The sequence below is a fragment of the Astyanax mexicanus genome, chromosome 18, assembly GCF_023375975.1.
Source record: "Astyanax mexicanus isolate ESR-SI-001 chromosome 18, AstMex3_surface, whole genome shotgun sequence".
Lineage (NCBI taxonomy): Eukaryota > Metazoa > Chordata > Actinopteri > Characiformes > Acestrorhamphidae > Astyanax > Astyanax mexicanus.
Window position 1 is genome coordinate 6,424,028 of NC_064425.1, and position 27,833 is coordinate 6,451,860.

Sequence of the window (27,833 nt, forward strand, 5' to 3'; positions counted from 1 at the left end):
TTCAGTGGTTGGATGAGTTTTCATTTTAATCTGAGCTCAGTTTTACAATCAAGCCACCAAAATGATCACAATCCTGTAAATGTATTAGCTTTTTAACTTTGTGTTCAGGGTGCGTACAGCACACGACAGAACTTACAGGACAAGCAAGGTATCCGTTTCTATAGTTCGTTCTTCTGTACACTCAAAAATAGTGGAGCTAGAACATCACGATACCAGGCATACACAAACCTCAATACAGGGAAGTTGCATGGTGAGTAAATACACAGAGGTCAGAAGAAGAATATTTTTTTAATCCCTTGCTAATTTCTGGAAATGGGAGCACACAAGAGCACTGTATAGAACACAACAAAAAAAGTTCACCGGTTACACATGGAGTGAATGAAAGGATGTTAATGTCGACACAATCGATGGGAACTGTTTATGCTAAGGGGTTAAAATTCTATAATCATTAAGTCTGTATGCACTTAAAATTCCATACAGCTACATAACCTGTGTAGAATATCTGATTATTACTTAGTGTTTGCTAAATGTACCTATGGATGCATACGTTCAAGTTCAGATATTTTGTTTTAACCTTTTTTTTCTCTCTTCTTCTTCAGCATATACAATAATGAAATGCATTATACAGACGGACAGTGTTAAGCTTTCACGCACAGCACATCAAAATTAAGAGATTCTACATTAGGTTTCCTCTCACGACAGAGTGCAAATCAGATGCTTCACAACATATGTTAAGGTTAATTGCTGTTCTCACAATTCCACTTACGTACATTACTCACACCCCCTTAAAAAATTTAAAGAAAAGGAAAAAAAGAAAGAAAAAAAGAAAGAAAATGGTCACAAAAAATCTCATAAGTAGGCTTAAATATGGAATGTAAAATAAAAATGTGGTCCAATTATTTTCTTTTTTAATACAAATAAAAATGAAAGTCCTTCGATGCATTTTAAGGAAAATAATTTAAAACACACAACTTCTGACTTCGCACCCCTTATGTGAGTAGAGTAGACCACGATAAGCTGGTGAGGAACTTAAGGAGAGACGGATGGAGAACTGCAGGGGACAGGAGTGCTTCACATGCCGTAGCCGAAGCCTGGCTGCGCTGGCTGAGCGTAGCCGGTGGGGGCTGCGTAGCCGTAGCCGTATGGCTGCTGAGGAGGAACTGCAACATTGGGGCCTGCGGTGAGCATTAGCTGGGGTGTACCTAAAACACAATATCGGACACAAAATTAAATGATTAAAACAGTAACAGTGTGACATGATTCAGGGTGTAACATTACTCCAGGAAGCTACGTACTGGTAATTACAGTAAACACCTTCAAATACACTGCTTCAATTATACACTGTCTAGGCAATAGGGTGTACATTCTTTCTAATATATTTATTTATAATCACCTATATAAAAATATACATACAAAAACCTGCATCTCTGAACAATCATTCTGTGAATAACTGATTTAAGCATTCGGTTTAAGCAATAATACACAAGAGGGAGTGCCAATAATACACGTTATACCACAAACCTCAAGTGTATTATAGCAATTATACCACAGTTCCTATATTGCTATTTATTGAAAGATTTTTTTGAGTTAAAGAGGACGAGAAAATACGATCTGTTTGGTTATTAATACTCCGCGAGTTAAAATAGTTCCATTGCTGCTCTATTTGGCTTGTAAGCGCTGCATCGTTGCTAGGTTACCTGTATGTGTTACAGTGCATTACCGGCTGATAACGGCACTCATAGAACGCCTCTCAGCCAATCACATTGCAGGGTTGGAACTTAATGTGGTATAATTAGAATTATCTCTTACAATATAAGGAATATAGAATTATATATAATCCAAAAAACACAAAAATGTAGGCCCCAAACATACCTATCTAGGTTTATTTTAATATTATCAAGCAGTCCTACCGTAAACAATAGGTTGTGCCTCTGTGGCCTGCTCCTCCTCTTTCCTCAAGGACTCAGATGCATCCAGCTTATCAACCTGTACAAAGTGAAAAAAAGATGAAAGGAAGAAAAGAAGAAAAAAGTCAACTACTCGGCAGCAAGGAGATGAAGCGCACATTTCTGGCCTTCCTTGTCAACCGAGGAAATGACTGATGGATGGGACCATTCATGGGAAATGCTTAAAGCCAAGCTTAAACCAAGGTGCAAAATGCTTTCAAAGCAGGGCACTACGGGCACGACCAAGTCCCTTGCCAGGAAAGTCCGTACCTGCAGGCGAACACAGATACTACTACTAGCATCAATTCAGCTCTAACGGCGGTCCGAGTCTTCTATTTGGCAATGCTACCATATGACTACATGATTACAGACTTACTGCTTGCTTTACAACAAAGTGCACTAGAAAGGATTCAACAGGATAAACTATGAGTGGATGGTCCCCCCAATCAGCCACTGAGTCCAATTAAACGATGCCAATGTAGAAAACAGAACCCTGTCACCTATATAGAGCATTAAAGGAATAGTTCAGCAAAAATCTAATTAACGTGACTTATCACTTATACTACATACAGTCCATCAGCCAAGACATGTTTGCTGTCGGACAAGCAAACTTTGGAATTAAGATTGTCTGAAATCTAATCTTAAACAAATACACAGATATACACAGACATACCACACGTCACAGGAGAGGTACTGCATTGACTGTGGATGTGATTTCATTTGTCTGTTTGCATGGACAATTCTAGATAAAACTGTGCTGTCCACTGTGGACAGTAATGCCTTCCACTCATAACTTGCACTGCCTTGCCATAAGCATGCTAGGCTATGTTTAACCACACTCGCAAGATATTAACTCACAACTTATACAGGTGTGGGTGTTTTCAAGACATCTCCAGATGTAACTTTTTTTTATGCTCTCCCATGACTTTTGGCATTTCAGCCTGCCTCGTCTATACACAGGGCTGGACAAAAATCTATATCACGACATATTTCTTAATTTCAGGTGATGCAATACAATTTCAATATTGATTTGAACAGTATAAAAGCCACCACATTTGGTGTATATAATCACACACTGATGCATCATTTTTGCCGAATATCATTCAATTCGATTTTAATTGTTTTTATTTATTTAATTGTTTATTTTTTACATGTATTTTTTACATACTTGTATTGAAATGTACAGTTGTGTTTGTGTTCTTTAAGCAATGATGATATCCTCGATATGCTTACTGTTCATCTAATACAATTTTTTAAACACTTAAACATTATTTTTGTGCTTTTAGCCACTGGCAAGTCAAATAATATTCCAAATCTCACATTTTCTGCACAAAACACTTGCAAGCCTAGCATCTCCTATTCTAAAGTAAAGATGGTAACCTTAGACATGTCTTGGCTGATCAGCTGCATCACAGGTAAGTCATAAATCATGTAATTAGATTTTGTTTTCCCCTGTAAACACGTCAATTGTGGGAGTTTCATTAGAAAAAAGGAAACTTACAACTCTACCGTAAATCTTAAATAAAGAATGGTCAAATGTGTGTCCATGAGAACAGATTAGACAAACACAGGAAAATTAGAATAGCATATGACAAAAACTGTTGTTGAATGACTTTCCTTAAAAAACCCAATGTAATGATCAATTCGTGTCTTAGTGAGCGCATGCGCTGTGACTGCATGTTGCCTTGGGGTTCAGTTCTCTACATACAGCTGGCGTTGATACTGATAAGAAGTTTTGATGAGTATGTTTGTTGAGCAGGCTCAAAAGAGGACAGCAAAAGTGGAAGAAGTTTCATCGAAGGGAAGAAAACATGCCAGAGGTGTTGCTGTTACTCGTTTTAGTTGAGAAGAAGTGTGCATGGAAGAGAGGCAGAGTAGAAGAGTGAAGGAGTGACAGGGTGAGCGATGGATTCGTACAGCCATTCAAGGCTTCCAGAGGCAGGCACAGCAAAACAGCCATGTTCCCTAACCTTTAGAGCAGGGGTCGGCAATTAAGTTTGTCCGCGGGCCAGATTTTTTCCAAGCCATTACATGGCGGGCCACAAGCACTTGGGGGGGGGGGGGGGGGGTTTGGGGGGGGGGATTGGCGGGCGCGGTGGCGGGAGGGCGCTCTTAAAATGACAAGCAGACATTCAAGTGGGCTGATGTGGGTGAAATCTGTGGACTGACCATTGGGGGCGCTATTAATGATATACCTGTTTGTTAAATAAAAAAAAACAAACGAATAAATAAATAACAGAATAAAGAAGCTAGCAGTTATCTAACAGCCCGTGGTTCTGTTTTGGAAAATTAAGTTTCTAAATAAAGAGCATTTTTGAGACGGACAGTCCGATTTTTTTTTTCATTATAGTTCAACCTCACGGGCCAGATGTTTCTTGCTTGCGGGCCGCATCTGGCCCACGGGCCGCCTATTGCCGACCTATGCTTTAGAGGGTGCCACTACCACTGTAAGAAGACATGCGTGTAAAATCTGTACGAAACAGAACCAGATTCAACATTTTCTTTTTTTTCTTTTTTTTTTTTTGCTGAAGGACCACACTTTCCTGGTGCGGGGGTCTGATTTTAGAAAAGCAATATTTCATTATATTGGTGTAGTTGTAAGTTTAATATCTTTAATGACTTCTGCAAGTGAGGAGAAGCAATATTTAACAGAATTCTGAAAATGTGGTCACTTCGTCTATTTCTAGCCTAATTTCACAGCTAATCACTTGCATTGCAGTCTACAACTGGTGTAGGAAGTGTATACGAGTGGAGGAATTAATAGGGAATAAAATTGCCAAATTAAAGAGTGTGTGTGTGTGTGTAGGGGGTAAAAGCTTCTACCTCAGAAGGTAGACATCAATAAAATATAAATTTAATTGTTCAAAACTCTTTTAAACCAGTGAAAATGTCAATAGTACAAGGAGATATACATAAATTTGGTAGCCAATAATAGACTGCAGTTCAGTGATATCAACGCTAGCTCATCTACAGGTGTGGGAAAGTTGCGACTTGCTTGCTACTGCAGCGTCTGCTCGACAGATAGTCAGTACTCTAGAGGAAACTCGAGGAAACTCTAGTCAAGGTGTGTTTAAAAGCAGCAGAGTGATATGGGAGGGGGAAAAACTCATGCAGATTCCTGAAGTTTCAGTCCTCCAAAACTACAAGGGTTAAAAAAAAAGTGTAATAAGAGGCAGCCTTCACCTTTTCCTTAATTGCATCAACCTGAAAGGGAATTTAAGAGTAGCAGCTTAAGAAAATAAAGCAAATTTAACAGTCCAGCATTGAAAATGCAAGAAGAGAACAATTGCAGAAATCAGCAGTAGTGTTAACAGAAATAAAAAGCAGGAAATTATAGAGAGTACGTCGCTGGTTTAAACAAAGGTATATTTAATCATTTCTCTCTATTTTGACCTCTCAAAACTCTATATATTGAAATTATATTCCTCATCATGACCATACAAACCAAAAATACAAAAAGATTTGTTTTGTTTTTTTAAGTTTGAGGTTTTAATATCGGAGAATATTTTAATGTTTTTTAATGCCATTTTAACAAATTTAAGATTAGATCAAGTGGCTCCTAACCATGGCCCTGGTGGATCACATTGTGCTCCTCAATATATAATAATTTAGCTTCCAGCAGACCTGATCCAGCTAATTAACTATCTACTGCCCTATGCTGCCTTCAAATCATGCCAGAAGCATTGCATTTATGAGATGTGATCACATGAACAGCACCACAAACTTAGATTTATATGTGGGAACATTCATAATAGGGGCATGTCGATAAAAAAAATAAAAAAAAACATATATACAGTATTTTGCAAATGATTTAGAACCTGTGTGCATTTCAGTGAAGAAAAAGCTCCTTATCTGTGAGGTAAATGTTTATAAGCTTAGTAAAACACATTACAGCATTACAATAAATACACACAGCAATTTTACAAAAAGCAGAGCTTTTACAGCCCTGTTTTCCTTAAAACATCTCTTAATCTCTCCTCCTCATCTGAGTTTAATAGAGTTATTTCTAGTTCTCATCATGTTAATCAACACCTGGTTTGGTAAATTGGTAAATGTGCTAGATCAGGTGAGCTGCTGACGGAACTGAACATAATATACACATGCTGGCTGAGGAGCATCCAGGAGAAATCTGAAATCTCTACACTTTGTTCTTCAGCACTTGGCTCACAGGATATAACATACTTAGTTAAAAATGAGAATTCCTTGTTTCCTTGTTCGTTTTTACTGTATGTATGTTTATACGCATCTGTTAAAATCATATGTGGTGCTTTTTTCAGGTAAAAACATTCATATTGCTGAGATAAATGGATTAGTGTAATTTGCTTTGGTGCCTATAACATTTGCACAGTTCTGTATATAGTTTTTAAATTAAGAGTTTTTAAGGATTTTTTTTTTCTTACTGACTTCGCACTAAATATATTCACTCACATTTTAAATACATCATGATGTTTGCAGTGTTTTCAACCAAAACCACTGAAACAGTAATCATGTTTTACTCCAAAGTGGTAAGTACGAACTTCTGAGATGGACGTGAAGGCAGCATTAGAGCACAAACCCACTAAAATGTGCTAATTGACTATTTTCTTGTTGTAGCTAGACCTTAATATTCAGCTGAGATCAAGCTCTACAGGTCAGCATGTATTTGTACATCCAAGATAAATATTTATCTAACCGTAAAATAGCTTTATTACATAAAAATGAATAAATAGATAAATAAATAAAACAGGCCTTGGTACACAATGTTTGTGGACAGAGTGAGAGATGAGATGTATTTATTTTAATGATCCAAATTATAAGAAGAAAAATAGAAAAAATGAAATGTACTGAGAAGTATGTTCATCATTTCGTCTATGTACTAAAGCTTCAGTTAAGAATAAATATTACATCAGCTCTTACAGTCCCCCATGATTTACACTTGCATCACACTGACTCACCTTGCTGAGATACTCCCTCATGACCTGGATAAAGTAGGGCATGGAGAAGTCCATGATGTTGTGCCTCCAGGCGGTCTCCAGGACCACGTCAGGCCGGAGCAGGTCATAGCAGGTAAAGAGGCAGGCAGCAAAGCACTCTTTCTTGTCCTCCTGCAGGAACCACTGCAGAAGCTCCTCTGCCAGCTCTGTGTCCTTTGACTCTGATGCATACTGCATGGCATCCTACAGCACACACACAAACATCACATCACATCAATCAGCGAGGTTTATAGTTTATCCTAAGGGGCAACTTGCCACAGTGAGTATAATAACATTAATGTTAGGGATTGTGTTGTGGGCAGAAACCTTGTAGAGTTTGTCCTTTTTGCAGAGTTCCACGCTCTGCTTCCAGCGGTTGTTGCCTTTGAAAAGGTATGCAGCGATTCTCCTGAACTCGATAAGCTCATGCTTCTCTAGACTCTGGGCCAGAGATATGTTATCGAAGTTGTCATAGGCATCAATGGATGTTCGCAGAGCCTGTGTTAAAAAGAAGGGTATCATCAGTCACTGCAGCAAAAAACTATTGCTCCCATTGTTCGCTATGGTGGTTTCTATGGTCTTGCTCAGTGGTTACTAGGGTGTTGCTATGGTATCTGTATTGGTTGCGATGTATTTTCTAAGTAGCATTGCTAGGTGTTTGCTAAGGTTTTGCTATGCTGTCCATGGTGATAGCTAAGCGGTTGCTAAGGTGTTTCTATGGTGTCCGTAGTGGTTGCCAAGGTGTTGCTAAGCAGTTGTAAGAGTAATAATAATAATAAAAATTAAATAAATAAATAAATAAATAAAAATAATAATAATAAGTAGCTCAAAGTGCTTCAAAGTCAAATTAACAACAGAATGATGTAATAAAACAGTATATCAAAATATAAGAGCTAAAGAAAAAATGGAGCTCAGCAATATAATGATACTTTAACATATTGTGATACATTTTATATATGCATATGATACATATATAAAGGATATAATATACATATGTAATAAAAATAAATAAATAAAAAATAATCACCACTGTACTATTCATGAAAGAACATTTGTAATTATAGCTGAATCTGCCAAAATGGCATAAGTACTGTGTATCGTGAAAATGTCTATAAATTTTGTGATATAATATTTTTACCATATCACCCAGCATCACCAGCATGTGATTACGTACACCAAGGGCAGTGGCTTTTATACTGTTTTATCGCTATTGGAATATTATATCATATTGCCAGAAATAAAGAAATATATTGTGGCATACATTTCGGCCATATTGTGCAGCCCTACTTAAAATGAAGTAATCAATCCTGAAACTTGCACATGAAACTTATTTTACTCTGGTTATTTTAAGGTAAAATGTTGACTTTTATTATGTTTAAATTATGTTAATTTACGGTAATAAAAATATTAGAAAAAGTAAAAACAAATAGGAAAATTACAGTGATTTACTACTAGCTACATGTGAACAGAAGTGAGTCGAGTGAGATTTATGAAAGGACATGTTCTGCTAATGCTGCGTCTCCTACCTGGTAATCCTCCTCTATTATGAAGAGATTGTTTAGTGCTTCATTTACTGATTTGTTGTTGTGGTTCTGTACAGACCGCAGGTACGGTTTCACCAAGGGCAACTGTTTGACCTGAAAGATACATTAAAAGAAAACATTAATAATATAACCAGACATTTCTATTTTCAGCTTTCTAATTAATAAATAGAAAAAATACCTTGGAGAAAAAGTTGACAGCACGGGTGTGATCCAGCCTCGGGGAGAGCACGATGAGCAGGTCATTCAGTAACAGAGGCTTAAACTCCAGGTAGAACTGAACTGCTTTGTAGTACAGTTCCACATTAGCCACCTAAAAAAAGTACAAGGCAAACACAGTTTAATGCAGACTTGCTGTGCATTTAATGAGTTAGGAGCTATTTTATTTATTTATTTAACAGGTTGTAAGTAACCTAACAGGGTGTAATACCTTGGTTACAATGTCTTTGAACTGGCTCTCCTTCCAGGCATCTGTGGGGTGGTTCATCATGGTGATGATGGCATTATCATATTCCTCATACTTGTCATAAAGGAAGACCAGCTCAGCCCAGAGATGAGCCTGCTCTGCTGCCCTCAAAACCTAGAGCACACATTATAACATTAAAATAAACTGTCGAATACAATTAATACAGTTAATACAGCATGAAAAACATTACAATGTATGTAGATACAATCCACTGTACTGTAAATGAATAGATCAAGGACATTTTTATACAGAAGAACATGATTCAGGGTATCTGTAGCTATTGGGAATTTAAGTTTAAGGCTTTTTTTTTTTACCATTTAGACATAATTAAGACCCCTTTTGCAACAACAAAATAGCAAGTAAATAAATAAAACTATGTTTATAATATATATTTATTATAAGTTTAAACTTAAACTTTACAGCAAGCTCGAAATTCATGTTAACTCAAGAATCAGTTCGACACAAAAAAAAATTAAACTGTTCATAAACTGAAAATAGAGTCTAGTGCAAAATTGGGTTATGAATGAGTTATCCAATAGGTTTTCATTAAAATGTACACTTCCCATACCTACAGTATCTACGTAATTCAGTCTGGTATTAAATCAAACCAGTTCAGCTAACTTGCACATCAAATTAAAATTTATTTAAAAATGAATTGTATTTTCTTTTGACATTTTTGAGATTTTAAGGAACATTTTAAGATAAATTAAGGCTTTGTTGTAGCTAAACAAATTTAATAACTTAAGCTTTTCTTTAAGAATCTGCAGACATCTTAATGACTTATAATTCCATGTCAATATATTTCAAGAAAATTAACAAAAAAAGTAAGTTTTAAAAGTAGTGTTAAAACTCTCCAACCTTAGGAATGTTGACTCTGGACCAGAAGAGCTCCAGATGCTCTCTCATCTTCTGAGGTTTGAACTTGGAGTAGAGGATGGCCAGCTCTGTGAACATGCCCATGTGAGCGCGTTCCAGACCCAGAGCAGCCTCCAGCATGGTGATGAGCTCCTCAAAGTAACCACGGTCCTGATTTATAAAAGAAAAAAGGATACCCTGTCAGATTCCTGCAGCAATACTGCTTCACATGTTTAAATAAAGCCTTTATATATTAAATACAAAATTACAAAATCAACAGGTGGAATACCTGATAGTAATTAATGAGCTCCTCAAGTTCATCAGCATGGACCACAATATGCAAACCGCACATCTGTGCCAGACGGAATTCCTTCCCATCCACGCAGGCAAAGCAAACCTGAAAGAAGACAGATTATCAGTGTATATAAAAAAAAAAGAATACATAAATAAATAGCATGTTAGATGGATTGGATGGATAGATTGGATGGATGGATTGGATGGATTTTGATTGGATGGATGGATTGGATGGATGGATTGGATGGATGGATAGATTGGATAACTTTATTGATCCCCGAGGGGACATTCTAGACATCCAACAGGAGGTATATATAGTACACAAAGTTACAAAAAAAAGGATAATATATAACTATACATATAAAATATGTACATGTATAAATAAAATATAAAGTATAAACGTACAGTCTTTACTGTGTGGAGAATGGAGGTAGTGCAGTTAAACACAATAGACAATAAACACCAGTTGATGTGCATAAAGGGAGTATAACTGATGTCAGCCGTACAGAATATGCAAATACAGTTATATAATAATTTAAATTTAGCAGTGCAAACGTGTAGATATGTAAACAGTAGATAGTGAATAAACTACTAGTACAAAATAGGGTAAAACTATAAAAAATAATGTGATAGACATCAGCAAGACTGAAAGTGTGTCCATAGATGGGGGTTGTGTCTATAGAGTGTCCATATTTCACAGTCTTCAGTTTGCTGTGCTGAGGCATAAAAGACTTTGAGTCTATCTGAATGTTTTTTGTCCCTTGTTTCATTACTTTAAAAAACAAATATGCTGATTTAAGTACTTTTCCTAAATAATGTTCTCACCTCCTTCCAAGTCCGAGTGCTGTTCGCTTTGCGGGCCCCATCCACAGCAGCCTGGTACTCCCCCAAGTGGACAAGAGTGGAAGCCAGGCGGCCAAAGTTGGACACATTATTGTACAGTAGCTTAGCTGCCTCATACATCTTCTCATCGTAACATCTGTCTCCAACCTTGGAACAAAGAAGCAAATTATTATATTGATAAAAATAAAAACCCACAAACTTGAAAGCAGCATGCCAGGTATGTTGAGTGTTGTACCTGCTGGATGTGGGCATTGTTTGGTCCATTGACAAACTCCTCCAGCTCTGCCAGACGGTTGGTTTTGGCCAGAGCAAAGATCAGCTCAGTTTCCACATAGGATTCTCGTGCCTTCTTGCGTGCCATCAACAAGAACTTCACCAAATCCTCCCAGTTTCCTGTGGAAAACAAACCCAATGCATAATCTCTCAATACACTACATGGAAACTAAATAGATACAACTCTGGAACAAAAATAAAAGACCACTTAAAATGACAAGTATCTTCGATTTTACCAAATTGAAAACCTCTGGAATATAATCAAGAGGAAGATGGATGATCACAAACCGTCAAACCAAACTGAACTGCTTGAATCTTTGCACCAAGAGTGGCATAAAGTGTCCCAAAAGCAGTGTGTAAGACTGGTGGAGGAAAACATGCCAAGATGAATTAGTTATTCCACCAAATATTGATTTCTGAACCCTTAAAACTTTATAAATATGAACTTGTTTTCTTTGCATTATTTGAGGTCTGAAAGCTCTGCATCTTTTTAATTTCAGCCATTTCTCATTTTTTACATATTTTTATTTGGAATTTGGGAGAAAACTTAAAAAACGTAGTTTATAGAATAAAAAAAAACAATGTTCATTTTATTCAAATAGATACCTACTAATAGCAAAATCAGAGAAACTGATTTAGAAACTGAAGTGGTCTTTTATTTTTATCCAGAGCTGTATATGTACATAATAATCTCATGAAATGTTGCTGACCAATTGTGTTAACTCAGTAAAAAGACAATATTCATGTGAACGAGTCAGAATGTCAAATCTGTTTAAAAACAGTGGTTTTATATTAATTAAATATTTTATATTCTAATTCCAATAATTTGCATATTCTTAAAAAACTAAAATGTATTACTTTTAAACATTATGAACAATTGCAACATTGTAGTTTTACATTATTACTATATAACATGGCATAAAATGGTCTTACAATGAAAAGATAATCATTTATCGCAATACCTGTCTGGGATCATATGTATTCCAAAAATGTATTGTTATTGTGAAGGATCTACTGGAGGTCTTTATATCCTTTAGCCGGTACCAGTAGGTTAATGTTTATCTGCACCCATGCTTTTAGGCCCTAAATCAGCAAGTCCTTCAAACTCACAACACCCTATTATTCACAGCACATTACTCCCTCTACTGGTACGGAGGTTAAAGATTCATCTACTGTGTGGCCATACTTACCACTTTGAGCAGCAGCCTGGCCCACCTCCATGTAGGCTGATGGATCATCTGCCTTAATGTAGGAGTCAATAGCCTCCTTCACCAGACCCTTCTGCAGCTGAGCTTTCGCAAGCTGGCTCCACACTGCAGGCTCATTGCAGCGCTCAGCAAATTCATAGGCCCGGTCCAGATTACCAATGTGCTCAATAAGAACCTGCCACAGGATAAACATGAAGAATGTGTTTGAGATCAGCAAGAGCACTCTTAAAACGTCTCTGAGAAAACAACACTACAACTACAATGAGACTGACCTGTACTGCAGATGTGTTCACATCAAACTTCCTGAAGATGGCAAAAGCCTCCTCAAAGAGCTCATTGCTGATGGCAATGTTGGCGATATCTGGTGCATCGTAGTTGTCCAGGCGGTTAATGTACTCCATAACACGGGTACGGTCAGCTTTGATGGCTGTCAGGATGAGAAGGTTCTGCAGGTTTCTGAGAAACAAAGAAGAACAATCATGTATCTCATGTGTATTACAACCAAGTGACCATCAAAGACAAAGCCAAACAGCTGGAAGGTTCACGCTTACCTGTGTTCACTGAAGACAGAGTTGTCCAAGACAATCTTCTCCAAAAGCTCAATGAGCTCATTAGGCAGATCAGCAGTCATGAAGGCTTTGACTGTAACAGAGACCTCTTCTGGATCCTGGGTCTCAGAGAGTGCGGTCTGTACAACCTGTAACAATACAGAGAATTTTAGACTATTTTAATTTACTCTGGAGGGGAAAAACTTAACATCTTTTTGACGACTGAATGATTAAAAACTCTACACCAGGACACATCTCCAGACAGAGTCAGAGCCTCAATTCTATACCTGGTCAATGAGTGGCCTTCGATATGGGTTGCTCTCCAACAAAACACTGGCCCAAAGTTCGGGGTCCTTACGGCGCACCAAATACCGAGAGAGACTCTTGAAGAGGGAGTTCTCATTGCAAACCTGTGGAGGGAGCAAAACATGACTGCTTTAGAGTTCTTACACAACTCCTTAACATAAGCCTGTCACAATAACTTTTCTTTTTTAGATGAAATGTTGTTCCAGATGTAACTGTGTTTAAGAATATTATGGTTATTTTAAGACTAAGTCTAAATGATAATACAGCTTTGGAAAAATAAAAATAAGAGACCAATCAAAAATGATGAGTTTCTTTGATTTTACCAAATTGAAAACCTCTGGAAATAGAATCAAGACAAAGATGGATGATCACAAACCAGCAAACCAAGCTGAACTGCTTGATTTTTTGCACCAAGAGTAAAGGCATAAAGTTATCCAAAAGCAGTGTGTAAGACTGGTGGAGGAGAACATGATGACAAGATGCATGAAAACTGTGATTAAAAACCAGGGTTAGTCCACCAAACATTGATTTCTAAACTCTTAAAACTTTATAAATAGAACTTGTTTTCTTTGCATTATTTGAGGTCTGAAAGCTCTGCATCTTGTTTGTTATTTCAGCCATTTCTCATTTTCAGCAAATAAATGCTTTAAATAACAATAATTTATTTGGAATTTGGGAGAAATTTTGTCAGTAGTTTATAGATTAAAACAACAATGTTCATTTTAATCAAACATGAACATATAAATAGCAAAATCGGAGAAGCTGATTTAGAAATGGAAATAGTCTCTAACATTTTTCCAGAGCTGTAAAATAGAATTAATTAATTCTTAATTAAGAATATTCAAAGAATGGAAATGGAATATGAACATTTTTTTTCAATGTCGTAAATAAACATACTCTTTTTAAGTAGTCATACAACATTTATGTGCTTTTCTTGCTAAGAAAACATTACTGAAAAAAAATTACTGATGTCATGTCCACACACTGAACAATGCATTAATAATATAATTATTGTGACAGACCTAGCTCAACATATAAACTCAACAAGAGAAGAGACTGGAGGGACTTTAAAAACAGTTACATTATTTCAACAACACTCAACATTAATGATGGCTGCGCACACAAGTAACAATTGAAAATGGGGTTCAGTTCCTTACATTTATGAGCTCCTGGTCACACTGTCCTCTTTCATAGGCTACACAAGCCAGATGGGGGTCCCTCTTCTCACAGTACTTGCCCACTACACGGCTGTCATAGTAGGGGTTCTCTCGGAGGAAGCGCTCAGGATTATTGTTGCTGTCAATGTAGATCTTAGCCAGAGCGTTGTGTGTTGCAGGCTCCTCACAGCCCTCATGGATACGGGCCTCCAACCACGGCAGCAGCAGCTTCAGCCTGCCACAGACATGGTATAGCGAAAACATTAGTTCTGTATTCTGTGTTTTGCATTTGTGACTAAAAAGTGATTAAACAGTACTGAATCTGGTGCAAGAGAAAAAGCTGGTTTATGAAGGCTGTACCTGTTCCTCTTTTCCACTTCAGCTACCAGCTCGTCTGTGGAGAACTGGCCCCGAACCACCAGGATCAGGTTCTTGATGACATCCTCAGAGCAGTCGACATCCAGCAGGCCGCCAATCACCACAGGAAGACGGCTAGGGTTCACCTGTTAGAAAGAAAACACATAGACTTTACTTAAAGCTGTATATAAATCCCAGTTAATATATCAAGATATCAAAACTCTTTAAATCACAAATTCTTAAATTAAGAGCGTTGCACATAAAATCTATTGTTTGATAAAAAGTGCCTTACAGTCAGTGCAATATTCACAAAGTTTCTTTAACTTGTTTAAAATAGCAATGCATATACAGCTCTGGGAAAAAAATATATAGAATTTTTACCAAATTGTAATCAAGAAGAATATGGATGATCACAAGCCATCAAACCAAACTGAACTGCTTGAACTTTTGCACCAGGAGTAAAGGCATAAAGTTATCCAACAGCAGTGTATAAGACTGGTGGAGGAGAACATGCCAAGATGCATGAAAACTGTGATTAAAAACAGGATTATTGCACAAAAAATTTAATTTATGAACTCTTAAAACTTTATGAATATGAACTTGTTTTTTTTTTTTGTTTTTTTTGCATTATTTGAGGTCTGCATCTTTTTTTCTTTGTTATTTCAGCCATTTCTCATTTTCTGCAAATAAATGCTCTAAATGACAAAATCTTTTTTTGGAATTTGGGAGAAATGTAGTAAGTAGTTTATAGAATGCAACAACAATGTTCATTTTAGTCGAATATATACCTATAAACAGCAAAATCAGAGAAACTGATTTAGAAACTGAAGTGGTCTCTTATTCCCCCCAGAGCTGTATATTGCAATATATATTTATATATTGCAATGTGTTATTTTTACAATACCGTGCATCTCAATCAAATATCATCCTTCACTACATGGCACTAAGAGACTTTTTGAGGTATTGCAGTATTAGGAGTAGTATCTACAGTATTATCGTGGTCTGCAAGGCTTACCTTCTGGACGTAGATCTCAATGTACTTCTGCAGGTTGTTGCGGTACAGATAAAGGACCAGGTCATGGACAAAGTCGAAGCGGTCACAAACAATGATGAGAGGCAGCTGATCAGTCAGTTTAGCTTCCTGCAAGAGAAAAACATTGGCATATATAAAAAATATTAGGATGTACTTTGAAAAATACTGATTATATGCAAAGAACTGACATCTGCATTTCAAGATAAGACATGCTGAGCTTAATTTCAGGAACCCTGCTTCATACCTTGAGGAAATTCTTCACACGCTCAGGGTCATAGCAGTTACTCTCTCGGCAGATTCTCTCCACCTCTTTGATCTGGCCAGTTTTGCATGCTGCCTGAATGTACTTGAAATGAACCTCTGGATCCTGGCTGAAGTTCACAATGGAGCCAAGAAAGTAGAACAGACCTGCAAGGCACATACCCAGACATATTAGCCTCTGAAGTCGCTGCTGCTCACTAAAACAATATTGAGAAATGTTAGACCAACCTTCAAAGCTCTTAAAGGACTCGAAGAGCTCAGTGAGGGACTGGGTGGAGAGCTGCTCATGGTACTTGGAAGCCACCTGGACGCAGATCTGCAGGTTCTGGCGGATGTTAGCGGACAGCATGGCTCTCAGGCACTCTAGAGAGTCCTCCACTGAGAGTGAGCCGAAGAAGTTCACCAGCCACTGCAGACAAAATACTTTGGTTACAGACATGCACACTGGGTAGATCTAAGCACAAAAATAAAACTAGCTAAGCTCCCTTTAGCAAGGACACTGTAGTCATCAGTCGAATGTGTCACAGCGTCAACATTAGACTGCCAGGCGCAATGCTCACAAAAAGGAAGCGGCATACTATGATTCATCAGTGGAGTTTGATGGAAGAATAAAAGAAAAAAAAAAAACTTGACTTTAGTCACTACCTCTGGGTTGAGCAGGTGGGTGTGCACCACAGCTCGCTTGATGTCATACAAATCAGTGTAGTGCTCCAGGGCTCTCTGAAGCAGTCCAGCTTTCTCACACAGCTGTGCCACATGGGCTCGGTCATAGTGCGTGAACATCTGGTTCCCAAGAATGGCATCAGCCACCTAAGAAGAAAAGACCAAAAAACTAATAAAATAAAAAACAGTATTTTCAGCTCTAATACACTGAATTACTGCAGAAACAAACAAAACAACTAATCAAATGGCTTCATAAAGCTCAAAAAAAAAAAAGAACCTGTGGAGCATGCATCAGGTTCATCTCAAGCAGCCTGGTCTGCAGAGGTCCCTCAGTAGGCCGGTTGTTCTTCAGAGCATCCAGCAGGAAGGAAGTACACTGCTGGATAAGGTTGTACTCCATGAACACGTCCACAATCTGAACAGGGAGACAAAAGCACACAAATTAAAACTGCATACTCGCAACAACGAACGTAACTCCTAAAATGACTATCACAAGAGTATAAAAGGCCATGTTGGAATATGTGGAGTATACCTGAGTGATATCAGCCAATGGCTCCTCGTCCTGCACAAGCATCTGAGAGAACTGTAGGCCCTGTTCCGGACTGATCCGCATGACATTTCTAAGCAGGAAGATCCAGTCTGGAGTGTAGCCAACCTGTAGACACAGAAGGCAAAGATGAACATTTTAAAATATATAATATTTCATATTCATAATAATTACATTATCTCAATTTTTGCAGACCTCAATACTGCCCATTGAATTTAAGTAAAGGTTAAAAAAAGCCATTTAAATTGAAAGAGCCAGTATGTCTTTGTCTGATTGTTTTGAGTACTGTTAAAAACTAAAGATTTACTGTTCTAAAAAACATTATACCAAAGGCATAAAAGTCTTAAAATGACAGAAATATAAATAATAACCATAATTCACAATTACTGTGGGGCAACAGATCATGCAAACAAAAGTTATTGTAACAGGCCTATTAATAAGGAATATACCTAATGTAAATTCACATGGTAAACGACTATATAGACATTTTCAACACTATGTTAACCAACTAAGCTTGTGCCTGTGTATGATTTTTTTTTTGTCTGCAAGTGAATAAAGTCTCAATCTGAACATCCAGCCTCCTGACCCCTTAACCTGACAGACTGGCTATGATCGACTGAGCTGTACTCATACATTTGTGTGTGTGTCAATAAACTTAAATCAACGCTGAAGCTGTTAATAACACCTACAATACAAGTATCACTAATCTATTAATAAATACATTTGTCTGAATACACAATGCTCAAAACATACTTAAAAAAACAGGGTTCATACAGTTTTAAACCAAGAAATGTCCATGACTTTTCAATGCCTTCAAGGCAAATTTTCATGAACATACACATTCTAATCATCAGTGCAGACATGGACAGTTAAACCGAAAATTAACCAGAACTACAATCAAAACTGATTACAGTAGGCATAAAATAATTTTGTAAAAAAAATAGCTTTTCTCCGGTGATAGATAAAAAAAAAATGTAGATTGCAAATTTCCATGACTTTTTCATTACTTTCAGGGTATTTTTATTTTTCTAAAACTTATCCAGGCCTGGAAATTGCTATTTGGAAATTCCATGACTTTTCCAGGTTTTTTTATGACTGTGTGAGTCCTGAAAAAAGGATTATCTTGCTCAAACTGTGTATCGAATTTTTCATTTTCCTATAAAGCCCAGAACACTGGCATGCAGGCTTGAACACATGTAGGCTGTGTTCTGAGGTTAAGCATTTACACAAGCATGTAGGCAAACATTATTTGGAATAATATCCATTTTTCCTTTCAGACGTCCCAAATTTGAATTTGAGCTGATGATTACGAACCTTTTTTGCATACAGTACAATTTTCTGGAACTGGCCAGTCTCTGCAAAGCACTGGATGACTTTGTTGGGGACATTAGCCCTTAGGTAGACACTGAGAGCAAGGGTCGGGTCCACGGACTTCACCAAATCACCCAACTCTTCTGAGCACTCCAGCTGAGGAAAAAATATAAAACCAAAATAAATTTAGTCCTTTTTGTAAAATGCATATGTAAATCACTGTATAACCAGAGGATTTATCCTTAAAAAAAAACAAACAAAAAAAAAAAACACTTTAGGTCATTTACCTTATCTTCCTTCAACCATTTCTCCAGCAGCTGCTTGCGGCCCTGCTGCAGAACAGGCCTGCACAGCTCCAGGGACTCAAACTTGTTGAGCTGGCCCTGATCCAGCAAGATTCCAAAATACTGCAGCAGAGGGGAGGTCTGGCCTGGCTGAGCCGGGACGCTTTGGAACCGTCGGATGGTGTCTGGGGTTCGGAGGATACCCTAAGAAAAACAAGCATTGATGAGCACAAATTCCAGAGGACAAAGCTACGGGATACGTGCCAAGCTGTGGGTGAAGGGGGTGTACCTTTGGTGCATTGGCAGCCACTTTGGCAGCCTCTGAGTAGTTGCCCCCTGCAAACAAAGTGTTGAACTTGCGTGCAAACAGCTCCTCAGCGCCAGCTAGGTTGTTGCGGACAGCCATGCGCAGGGCCAGGTCGGGGTTCTGCAGAACATTGGTGATGTAGGGGATGATGTTTTCCTCTTCCACACACACAGACAGCACCTACAGACAAAGTAACACAGGTGGGTAAGTGTTGCAGCTTATACAGCTTATGATGGACATGTAGCTGCATTTGTATGTTTCTCCTATGTTGCTTTGTGGGTGTGTTCATGTAAAGCTCAGATCATCATTTTTTGTTTATCCTCCTGCAAAGAGTTGGGCAATATTGTGATATTTTATTGTATAGTGATAAACTGGCTTATTGTATTTACATTACAAATTAAAGGTCTCGTTCCATCATTTTTCCAATCATTTTAAAATGTCTAGTTGTGGTCTCTAGTAAGAACTAATGCCATGCAAGCCTTTAAAAAATGCTCTGGTGTTTCTGTATATCTCTGCTTTATTTGACTGAATTAGAGGTCTCTTAAGAAAGACAGGATTTTGGCTCTTGCTCATGAATACTAATACATTCAAATATATAGTCTTTGATTGGCTAACAGCTTTGCAGTCAATTTTAGAGCTCTAAAGGACAAAATGTTTTCAGAGATACAGCCTTAGTTGTAAAGATATAGCAATGAGTGCTATAGGTAAAGTCAACCGGAGATACAATTTAAACCTGTAGCTACTTACACAACATAGCTAATTTTAACTAGCTGGTGTAAAGCTTGGGTTCAGCTCTGCCTGTGGGCGGTCCCGAGCCAAGGTGGGCGGGGCCATGAATACTAATTCACGAGTTGACGTAGACATGGTGTTTTTCCTGATCGACTCGTTTTTCTAAATATTTCTTTTACTAGCTACTGCAGACAATAGAGGTTGAGGAAGATTTTCATGTGTAGCATCATATACAACTCAGAGAGACCTACTGAATTTCAGAACAAAAAAAAAGTGGATTTTAGCAGGAGACCTTTAAAGTGTACAGATGATATCATCTAGAAGAACACTGACCCAACTGTACACTGTATTTATGGAGTGCAATTATGTGCATCCAGTCTCACATTCTTGCTCTGATTTCACAGAGTTAGCACGTTAGCATGAAAACTTGTGAAACAGGACATTTTAAATACTGTAAATACTGTAAAATGCTAAATAAAAAAATAAAAGTTTTGCTACTTTGTGACCATTTCACATTGCTTTCTTATTAAAATGTCTGCCGGCCTCATATCACATCGCTACTGGTTTTATTGCACATCACTAAGGTGCCGTTAGCTAGAACCAGCTAGCTAATGGGCAAATCCTGACATCCTTTTTCCCTCAGTTCTGTGGCCTCTGAGTATGGGTAGCTTATCGAGCTGGAAAAAAAAAATCAGGCCCAGCCCTGCATGGAAAAACTGTTGATTAAACACTTTCTACAATTTGTGTGGTAGGAGAGTTTAACATCACTTAAAAAAAAAGAAAAAAAGATTTAATAAAAGATAAAAAAATAATAATAACAGATGACGTGCACTGTTTAAGTCATTTGAACACATCAAGCTGTGCACTGCAGACAGAGTAGGCCTGTCAGGTTGTGGCACAGACAGTAAGAGCCAGGAGCAGTAAGAGGATTAAAGCACCCATCACCACCTCCCGCTGCCTCTCTCACGCTGCTGGTGCCCGTCAGGCATCTACAGTGCCACAACTGTTGTTATTTACAGGGCTTCCCTGATCCCAAGGGCTTAGCATGTAGGTCCAACAACACAGACACACAGACAGGCATTTGCAGGGTTTAGACCTGATGCTGAGTGCTAAGGTTTATTGCTGTCGGGGGAGGGAAGGCCAGGTAGATTTAATGAGAAGGTGAATTGGTGCGCCTACACGACAAAGGAGGGTGATCATCTTTCCTCTCGCTCGCTGCATATTTCATGGCCCTGGAGCCTGTGCTAGAAAATTATTTATCACCTTGTAGCCTCCAGTTACACTAAATAAGAATGCCAGTCCATCTTAGATGCTTTAACAGACAACTACATGGAAACAAATCCATGTTGTTCCCCAGGAGTGAGTCTGCCATAAGTCTCAGTGAAAGTACTTGCTTGCAAACAGCTTAAAACTATAATGCAACACAATTTATTGCAACAAAGTATATTACCTGTCCTTTCCTGTTGACCCCAATAATGCCAGCAGTAGCTTCATGGGGAGCAGTCACGAAGATAGTCTCCCCACTGATCCTGTTCATGTAGATGCAGGTACCCGTTTCAAGGTCATAAAGGTGGATGTAGCCATATTTGGTGATGAGAAAGACCACATCCTGCTTGGAGCTGATCTATAATAGAGGAAAGCAAATCAAATAACACATTATTAAATGTCAGAACAGAACAGTCGAACTCTGATTAGCTCTGAACTGCAATAAGCAATTAGCTAAATCTGAAGAAAATTACTGTGTTTAACACCCTGTTAACATCTCTCAACATCCTGTGACAAAAGCAGAAGTTCACAGATCATGCAGAGAAAGCAATAAGGGCTTGAAAATGCACCTGCATAGCAACTGGGAAGTCATTCTGGGCCTCTGGAGGGAAAAACACATCGACTGCTTTCTTTGGAAAAGGCTGATTTCCAGATGGAGGTGTGCCAACCTCAATAATGTGTAACTGAAAATAAATAACAAAAACCGCATATCATTATTCAATTACAGCAATAAATGGACAATACTGGAAATGAATTGACTTTGCAATACATGTTTTCTGCGAAAATCTGTGATACTGCATCCAGTGTACTTAATATTTAATTAAATTTGTCTTACATAAATAAATGTGGGAATTGATATCCTTTGAAGCCATACTATTGTAAAAAAAAAATAATAATAATAATAATAATAACAATAATGTTACTCTTTGATTTGATGGAATCTAAAAAAGTGAACAGACCTTTCCTCCAGCTTGACTCCGAACAGCAAAACAGAAGAGAGTGGATTCTTCAGAATTTCCCTCCATTTTAAACTGTGCAAAGCCAGCAGCATGGCCTTCAATAGGCTGGGACACCTTCCTGTCGACAGAGTATAGCTGCATTGCGCCCACTACTCGGTTTTGCTAGGAGAGAAAAGGATATTATTAAAAATCACTGGAAATCAAACTTTCAAAAAAAAATGAATAAAAATAAAATAAAATTGGGTATTACAGTGAGGTGTACCTGTGCTGAAATCCCAATCAGAAGAAGCCATTTCTGTTTGGCGTCAGTGCGGTAGTTGATAATCTGGCAGCCGGCTAAACTGGAGTGGCGATCAAACACTTTAATGGGCTGCGAGTCGCCTTCCATACTCCAATGGTAGACTGCGTTGTCCGTTACAAGTGCTACAGTATTGAGGGAGATCCACTTCCAGAATGTGACATCATCCGTCATGGTGTGCGCCTTCATTTTGCTCTTCATTTCAATGTTGAAAATCTGAAGGGTTTTTGCAGCTGAAATTAAGAAAAAAAGCAAAGATCAACCTTATGCTTTTTTGCCAGTATATTTAGCAGTACACATGAATTAATACAGTGTTAATAACAACGATAAGCCGAAAAGAAGGGTAGTACCAAACTGTGTGTTAAAATATCGGAAGTCATGAGTAAGTGCAAAGACAGCATGACTTCAGACACAACTAAAGAGCAAACACTGCAAACGTTAACACACATCCAACAGATTTGTTCTCTGCATTCAGTTCAATTGTGCTCAATACTTTTAACACAGAGGGTTTATCCAATTTGCAAAATGCTAAACTGTCAATTTTGCCTCGATTATATTCCTAAAAGAAAAATATTAACCTGAATGCACTGCAGCAAGAGTTTCAATCATTTTTCATGCTTTAAGTTCACGTGAAGTCTATGCAAATTCACTTTGCAATTTCACTTAAACAGCTGAAATGTTTTCTTTTACAGAACAGAAATTAACAGAATAAATTATATTACAATAAAATAATCTTACTCTGTAATTCCACCAAACAAATATATAATACATTACATTATTTATTTTCAATCTTTATGTTTACTTGTATTTCAATTGTTGGTATAGAGAACAAACAAAAAAAAATCCAATATTTTGACCATGACGTCAAAGGGAATGAATAGTTTGGGCCACCTCTGAGAGGCAGAGATCTGAATGCAGATAGTAGGACCAGCACAAAACCAGGATGAGCGAAACACACTGGTACATTTATTTGCGTTTCCAGATTAAATGTGCAGGCTCTCAAATTACAGAGTACGCACAACTGCGCTTACAGACATGTTTACTTTTCATACTGATCAGCAGGAAGCACTACTTTATGTTCATGCATTGTATCTGAACTAGGTGCAAAAGTCAAGAAGCTTTTTCCCTCCCAATTTATTTTTATATAGAGTATGACTTCATTTTCCGGTTGTCACACATAGCTTAGAAAAACTCAGCTCATTAGGAACTGATACATTTTCCTAATTAATGTGAGTATTGCATGCACAAGAGTGAAAAGACGCTGACAACAATATCAGTAAGTGATTAACTGGTTATTAGTGATTTAAAATGCTAGAGGTTAATAAACAAATCAACATTTAATTTTGCTATGCACAAATCCTAATGTACAGACCTAATTAATCAAAATACACAATTTTAAATGATAAAATCTTACTAAACTATATTAGAAAACAAAAAGCAGCACAGTTCTGCAACTGCTTAGTCCAGTTAGAAATTGTTATTGTTGTAGAATATTGTCGCTGTCATGCAAAAACCTTGTATATCCACTTTTGTCATTTTTCATTTTTTTTTTTTAACAATGTGATTCTGGTTGTTCTTTACATTCTATCCAAATTTCACAATGACTTGACCAATATGTCTAAATATTCCAAAATTACATTTATTTTTTTTTACACTGACTAACTAAAAAAAAAATGTTTTTTGCATAACAACAACAACGATATAAACCTACAACTTAGACAGTGACACATGACTTACAAGATTTTTCTTTACTAAAAACTAAGATATCCACAAAAAATAACCCAGTTCTAAAAAGCAGGCTCTTATTACTATCTATGCAAACACAAAACCACTTCCCCTTATGACCCTGGCCTAGCCATCTAAACACACTATTTACAATGTTCCCACATATTTAAAAATACAACCCCACAACTCAGGATATATGAAATTGAACTCACCGTCTGCAAACATAAGAAAGCAGTAAGAAACAAAAAAGAACAAAAACAAGCAAGACAAAGCATTTATGACAGCAGGACAATTCCAATGAGCACTTTAACTACTATAATTAACACATAATTACTGCTAGAGGCAGGCAGAAAAAGTGTCCAATAGCAGACTTTATACAAAACAAAAGACATGGCTGTGAATATGAACATAAATGTGGAAAGGTGCAGACAGTACATGTAATCCTCATTATGTTGATTGGACACAAAACGTGATAAACAACACTCTTATAACCTTATAATTTAACTTATCACTTAAAACTGAAGTGTTTAACCTTTTGTTTACAAGGTAGGTTTCCAAAGAAAACATTCTTACCTTTCAGGGCTATGACTTTGCTGGCCGGGTTCATGATGGCACTATCTGCAGAGATGGGCCTGCGAATAGGGTTGTTGGGGTCGCTCAAATCAATGATCACCACCTGAGCCTGCTCGCCCACTTTCTCCCGCACACAGATGAACTTGTCAGACTCCATAGTGAGAGTGCTGAACCCGATGTTTGCTGGGTTAATGCCCAGGTTTTGGAGCTAAAAAAAAAAAAAAAAAAAGAGAGAAACAAAACACAATGAGCCAAAGACTTGGAAATTTTTTGCAAAGCTTGTATAATGATAGCATTACTAGAAGTCCTACATTTTTTATATACAGTAAACATACAATATAGTAATGACAATGGATATAACATTAAGGCCTAGTATGCTTATATATGTATATGTACATGTACATACGTATGTACCAATAAGAGCATACCTATTCAACAATAGTTTTTACTAATGGAAAGTTTGCCATATTGCATTGCAGGTGTTCACTATAACCCCATGTATGAGAGAACAGAAGGGAATGGTGTACAATACCGGTTAATGCTTTGAACACACCTTATATTTCAATGTTTTTTTTGTGTATTTCTTTACTTATTTTCTACATTGTAGATTAATATCAAAGACATAAAAACAATTAAGTGACACATACAGAATTATGCAATACACAACATTATTTTGGCTTCTACAATCCCCTGACTGGAGCACAGCAAGAAAGGAAAGCAGCAACTATTGTTCAGCCAATCCAGGAACTCCTTCCTCTAAGATGCTGAGAAAACTATTCCTGGTGACTATCTATGAATACACTAAAATTAAAATACCAAGAGTGTGCAGATCTGTCCTCAAAGATTAATGTGGTACTTAGAAAAATCCAAAGTACAAAACATATTCTGGGTTGTTTATCCCTGTATGGCTTAGCCTTCAATATTCATTTTGCAAAATAAAAAATTAATCATAAAAGAAGAAGAAAAAAAAAACTTTGAATGAGAAGATGTGTGTCCAAGCTTTTGACTGGTACTGTATATGGAACATCATTGTGTAATTCCAGTAAGTTGAGTTATACTAGTAAAACTGAGCTTTTGTTTCAATGTTGATATTTAGTTTATACCAATATGTATATGTACACATGCACCATTGGATCGTCTCATTTCAGATAACAAATACGAAACTTCTATATTAGTAATAATATCTGATCTACAGATATACAGCTCTGGAAAAAAAAATAAGAAACCACTTCCGTTTCTGAACCAGTTTCTTTGATTTTGCTATTAATAGGTATATATGTTTATAGGTTTTGTTTTTTCCTATAACCTATGACAACATCTCCCAAATTCCAAATAAAAATATTCATTTAGAGTATTTATTTGCAGAAAATTAGAAATGGCTGAAATAAAACTGTATTATATGTTATATAATAACATACGTATGGTGGAATTTTGTAATTGTGCAATTCCAGTAATTTGAGGTTACTAGTAAAACTGAGCTAATGTTTTGCTTCAATGATAATATTTTAGGCTAGTTTTCACCTGAGCAGGTGCTTACTGTGACCCCATATATGCGCGATAATATATAAGGCACGATGTATTTCACGTTTCAGCTAGGTTATATTTGTTAACTAGCTAACCTATGTTTATTGCCTTTAGAAAATTCTTAAGAAAATAGCTAGGATTTTGGTCGAAGCCGTTTTACACTTGTCACGCTCATCTTATCTCAAAACTGATATGAGAGCGGTGCCCTGAGGAAGCTAACGTTAAATAACCAATATAAATATTATGAATATTAGTTAACAGTTAGATAGATAGCTTAACTAAACGATAAAACAGCAATACTAGGTTACCAAGAAGCCACATCATTGAGCTGGGTAATCAACCTAACGCTAGCTGGTTAGCTATCTCACAGTTTGAGGCACAGAGCTAGCTACAAAAGTGACAGGACATCTTGGCTAGTCAAGCTACCTAGCTAGCAATTTAGTTACACATTTAAGTAACACACTGACTGTATTTAATATCTGCCATTTATTTGATAAACGTGTAAATTAGCGATCTAACATATCTAATTATCTAGGTTAGCAAACTAGCTAGCTAACCCAGCTACGTAACCCAGCTAGCTAACTAGCGTAGCTAACGCTAGCATACTAGCTAGCTTTACTCATCTATTTTTGAGAGCTCTTTTCAAGCAAATAAACGATTCTTTACATTGAATTACTCCAATTAACATTCACATATATTAGATAGATACATGTTACATAAACGTTTTTAGGTTCAGGCTGCTGTAACGTTAGCTAGATGTGGACAGATTTGAATGACAAACGTTTAATAAACCGATGGGAGGTCATTCATTGACTTCAGCGCTGTGTTAGCGCCTAGCTTAGCTTATCACAGCTAACGTCAGCTAGCTTATTTATTTGGTTTATTAAGTTTCCCATTGTAATAATCCACATTTAAACATGACAGCGCGTCTTCTTATCTTACCTGCAGGTGCTCCTGAAAGCGGATAGGCAGGATTTGAGCCATGGTGGTTTTAATATCTGCTCTCAATCCTGAAGAAGAAACTCTGCTAGCTAAGGTAAGCTAGCGGTAGGTTAGCGAGCTAACTAAGCTAGCGTCGGGCTGCGACGACCTCCTCCTCCTCTCCGCGGACACCGCAGTCAACGGCACCGGATTTTACAAGGAAAACACGAACCAAATTGGGAAAATATGGCGAATGAAAGGAGCCAAGGCTTTCTCGGTGTTTCCTACAGCGCGGCCGACCCTTTCCCCCTGACGTTCGTGGCTCTTTTCTCGCCCCCTCCCCCGCGGCTGATGTTAATCGGAGGAGCTAGTGCTGAAAGTGCCGAAACCCGCAATGGCGGCGGAAACAGCTCAGAGGAGCCTCAACACGGAAACATCGCAGCGATTCAGCAGAGAGAGAGGGAGGGGGGAGAGTGAGAGAGAGAGCGCAGGGTGTTATTACACGGCCATATGAGTGGATTTATATTACACAGGCTTAATAAGTATGTCTCGTCTACATTAACAACACAATCACGCTCCCAAAGATAAAATACGTTTATTTTTTGCCACATCATTCAGCATAGTAGCCAGATACAGCACGTCAGATCCGGGGACGCTCCACAGCTAGCTTATAACCTATCTATCAA

General features: G+C 37.5%; 1 protein-coding gene across 2 annotated transcripts; it reads right to left on the bottom strand.

Moving 5' to 3' along the window:
• cltcb (clathrin, heavy chain b (Hc)) lies at positions 1–27,579 on the bottom strand. Of its 2 annotated transcripts, XM_007231030.4 has the most exons (33): positions 27,169–27,579; positions 24,703–24,910; positions 22,369–22,637; positions 22,107–22,268; positions 21,717–21,830; positions 21,332–21,505; positions 19,135–19,332; positions 18,849–19,049; positions 18,565–18,717; positions 17,236–17,358; positions 16,981–17,118; positions 16,686–16,850; positions 16,269–16,449; positions 16,024–16,187; positions 15,762–15,887; positions 14,750–14,892; positions 14,390–14,624; positions 13,214–13,336; positions 12,930–13,075; positions 12,651–12,834; positions 12,361–12,553; positions 11,133–11,290; positions 10,880–11,044; positions 10,050–10,157; positions 9,764–9,931; positions 8,870–9,019; positions 8,621–8,752; positions 8,425–8,535; positions 7,226–7,396; positions 6,881–7,102; positions 5,130–5,150; positions 1,911–1,986; positions 1–1,202 (listed from the first exon to the last, which is right to left on the bottom strand). In XM_007231030.4, the coding sequence occupies exons 1-33, from the start codon at positions 27,208–27,210 to the stop codon at positions 1,072–1,074; spliced, it is 5,055 nt and encodes a 1,684-aa protein (XP_007231092.1). In that variant the 5' UTR covers positions 27,211–27,579; the 3' UTR covers positions 1–1,071. The 2 variants fall into 2 exon arrangements, with proteins under 2 accessions (XP_007231092.1, XP_007231094.1); XM_007231032.4 differs by lacking the exon at positions 5,130–5,150 and having other exon boundaries at positions 27,169–27,578.
• Between the last annotated feature and the right edge of the window lie 254 nt (positions 27,580–27,833).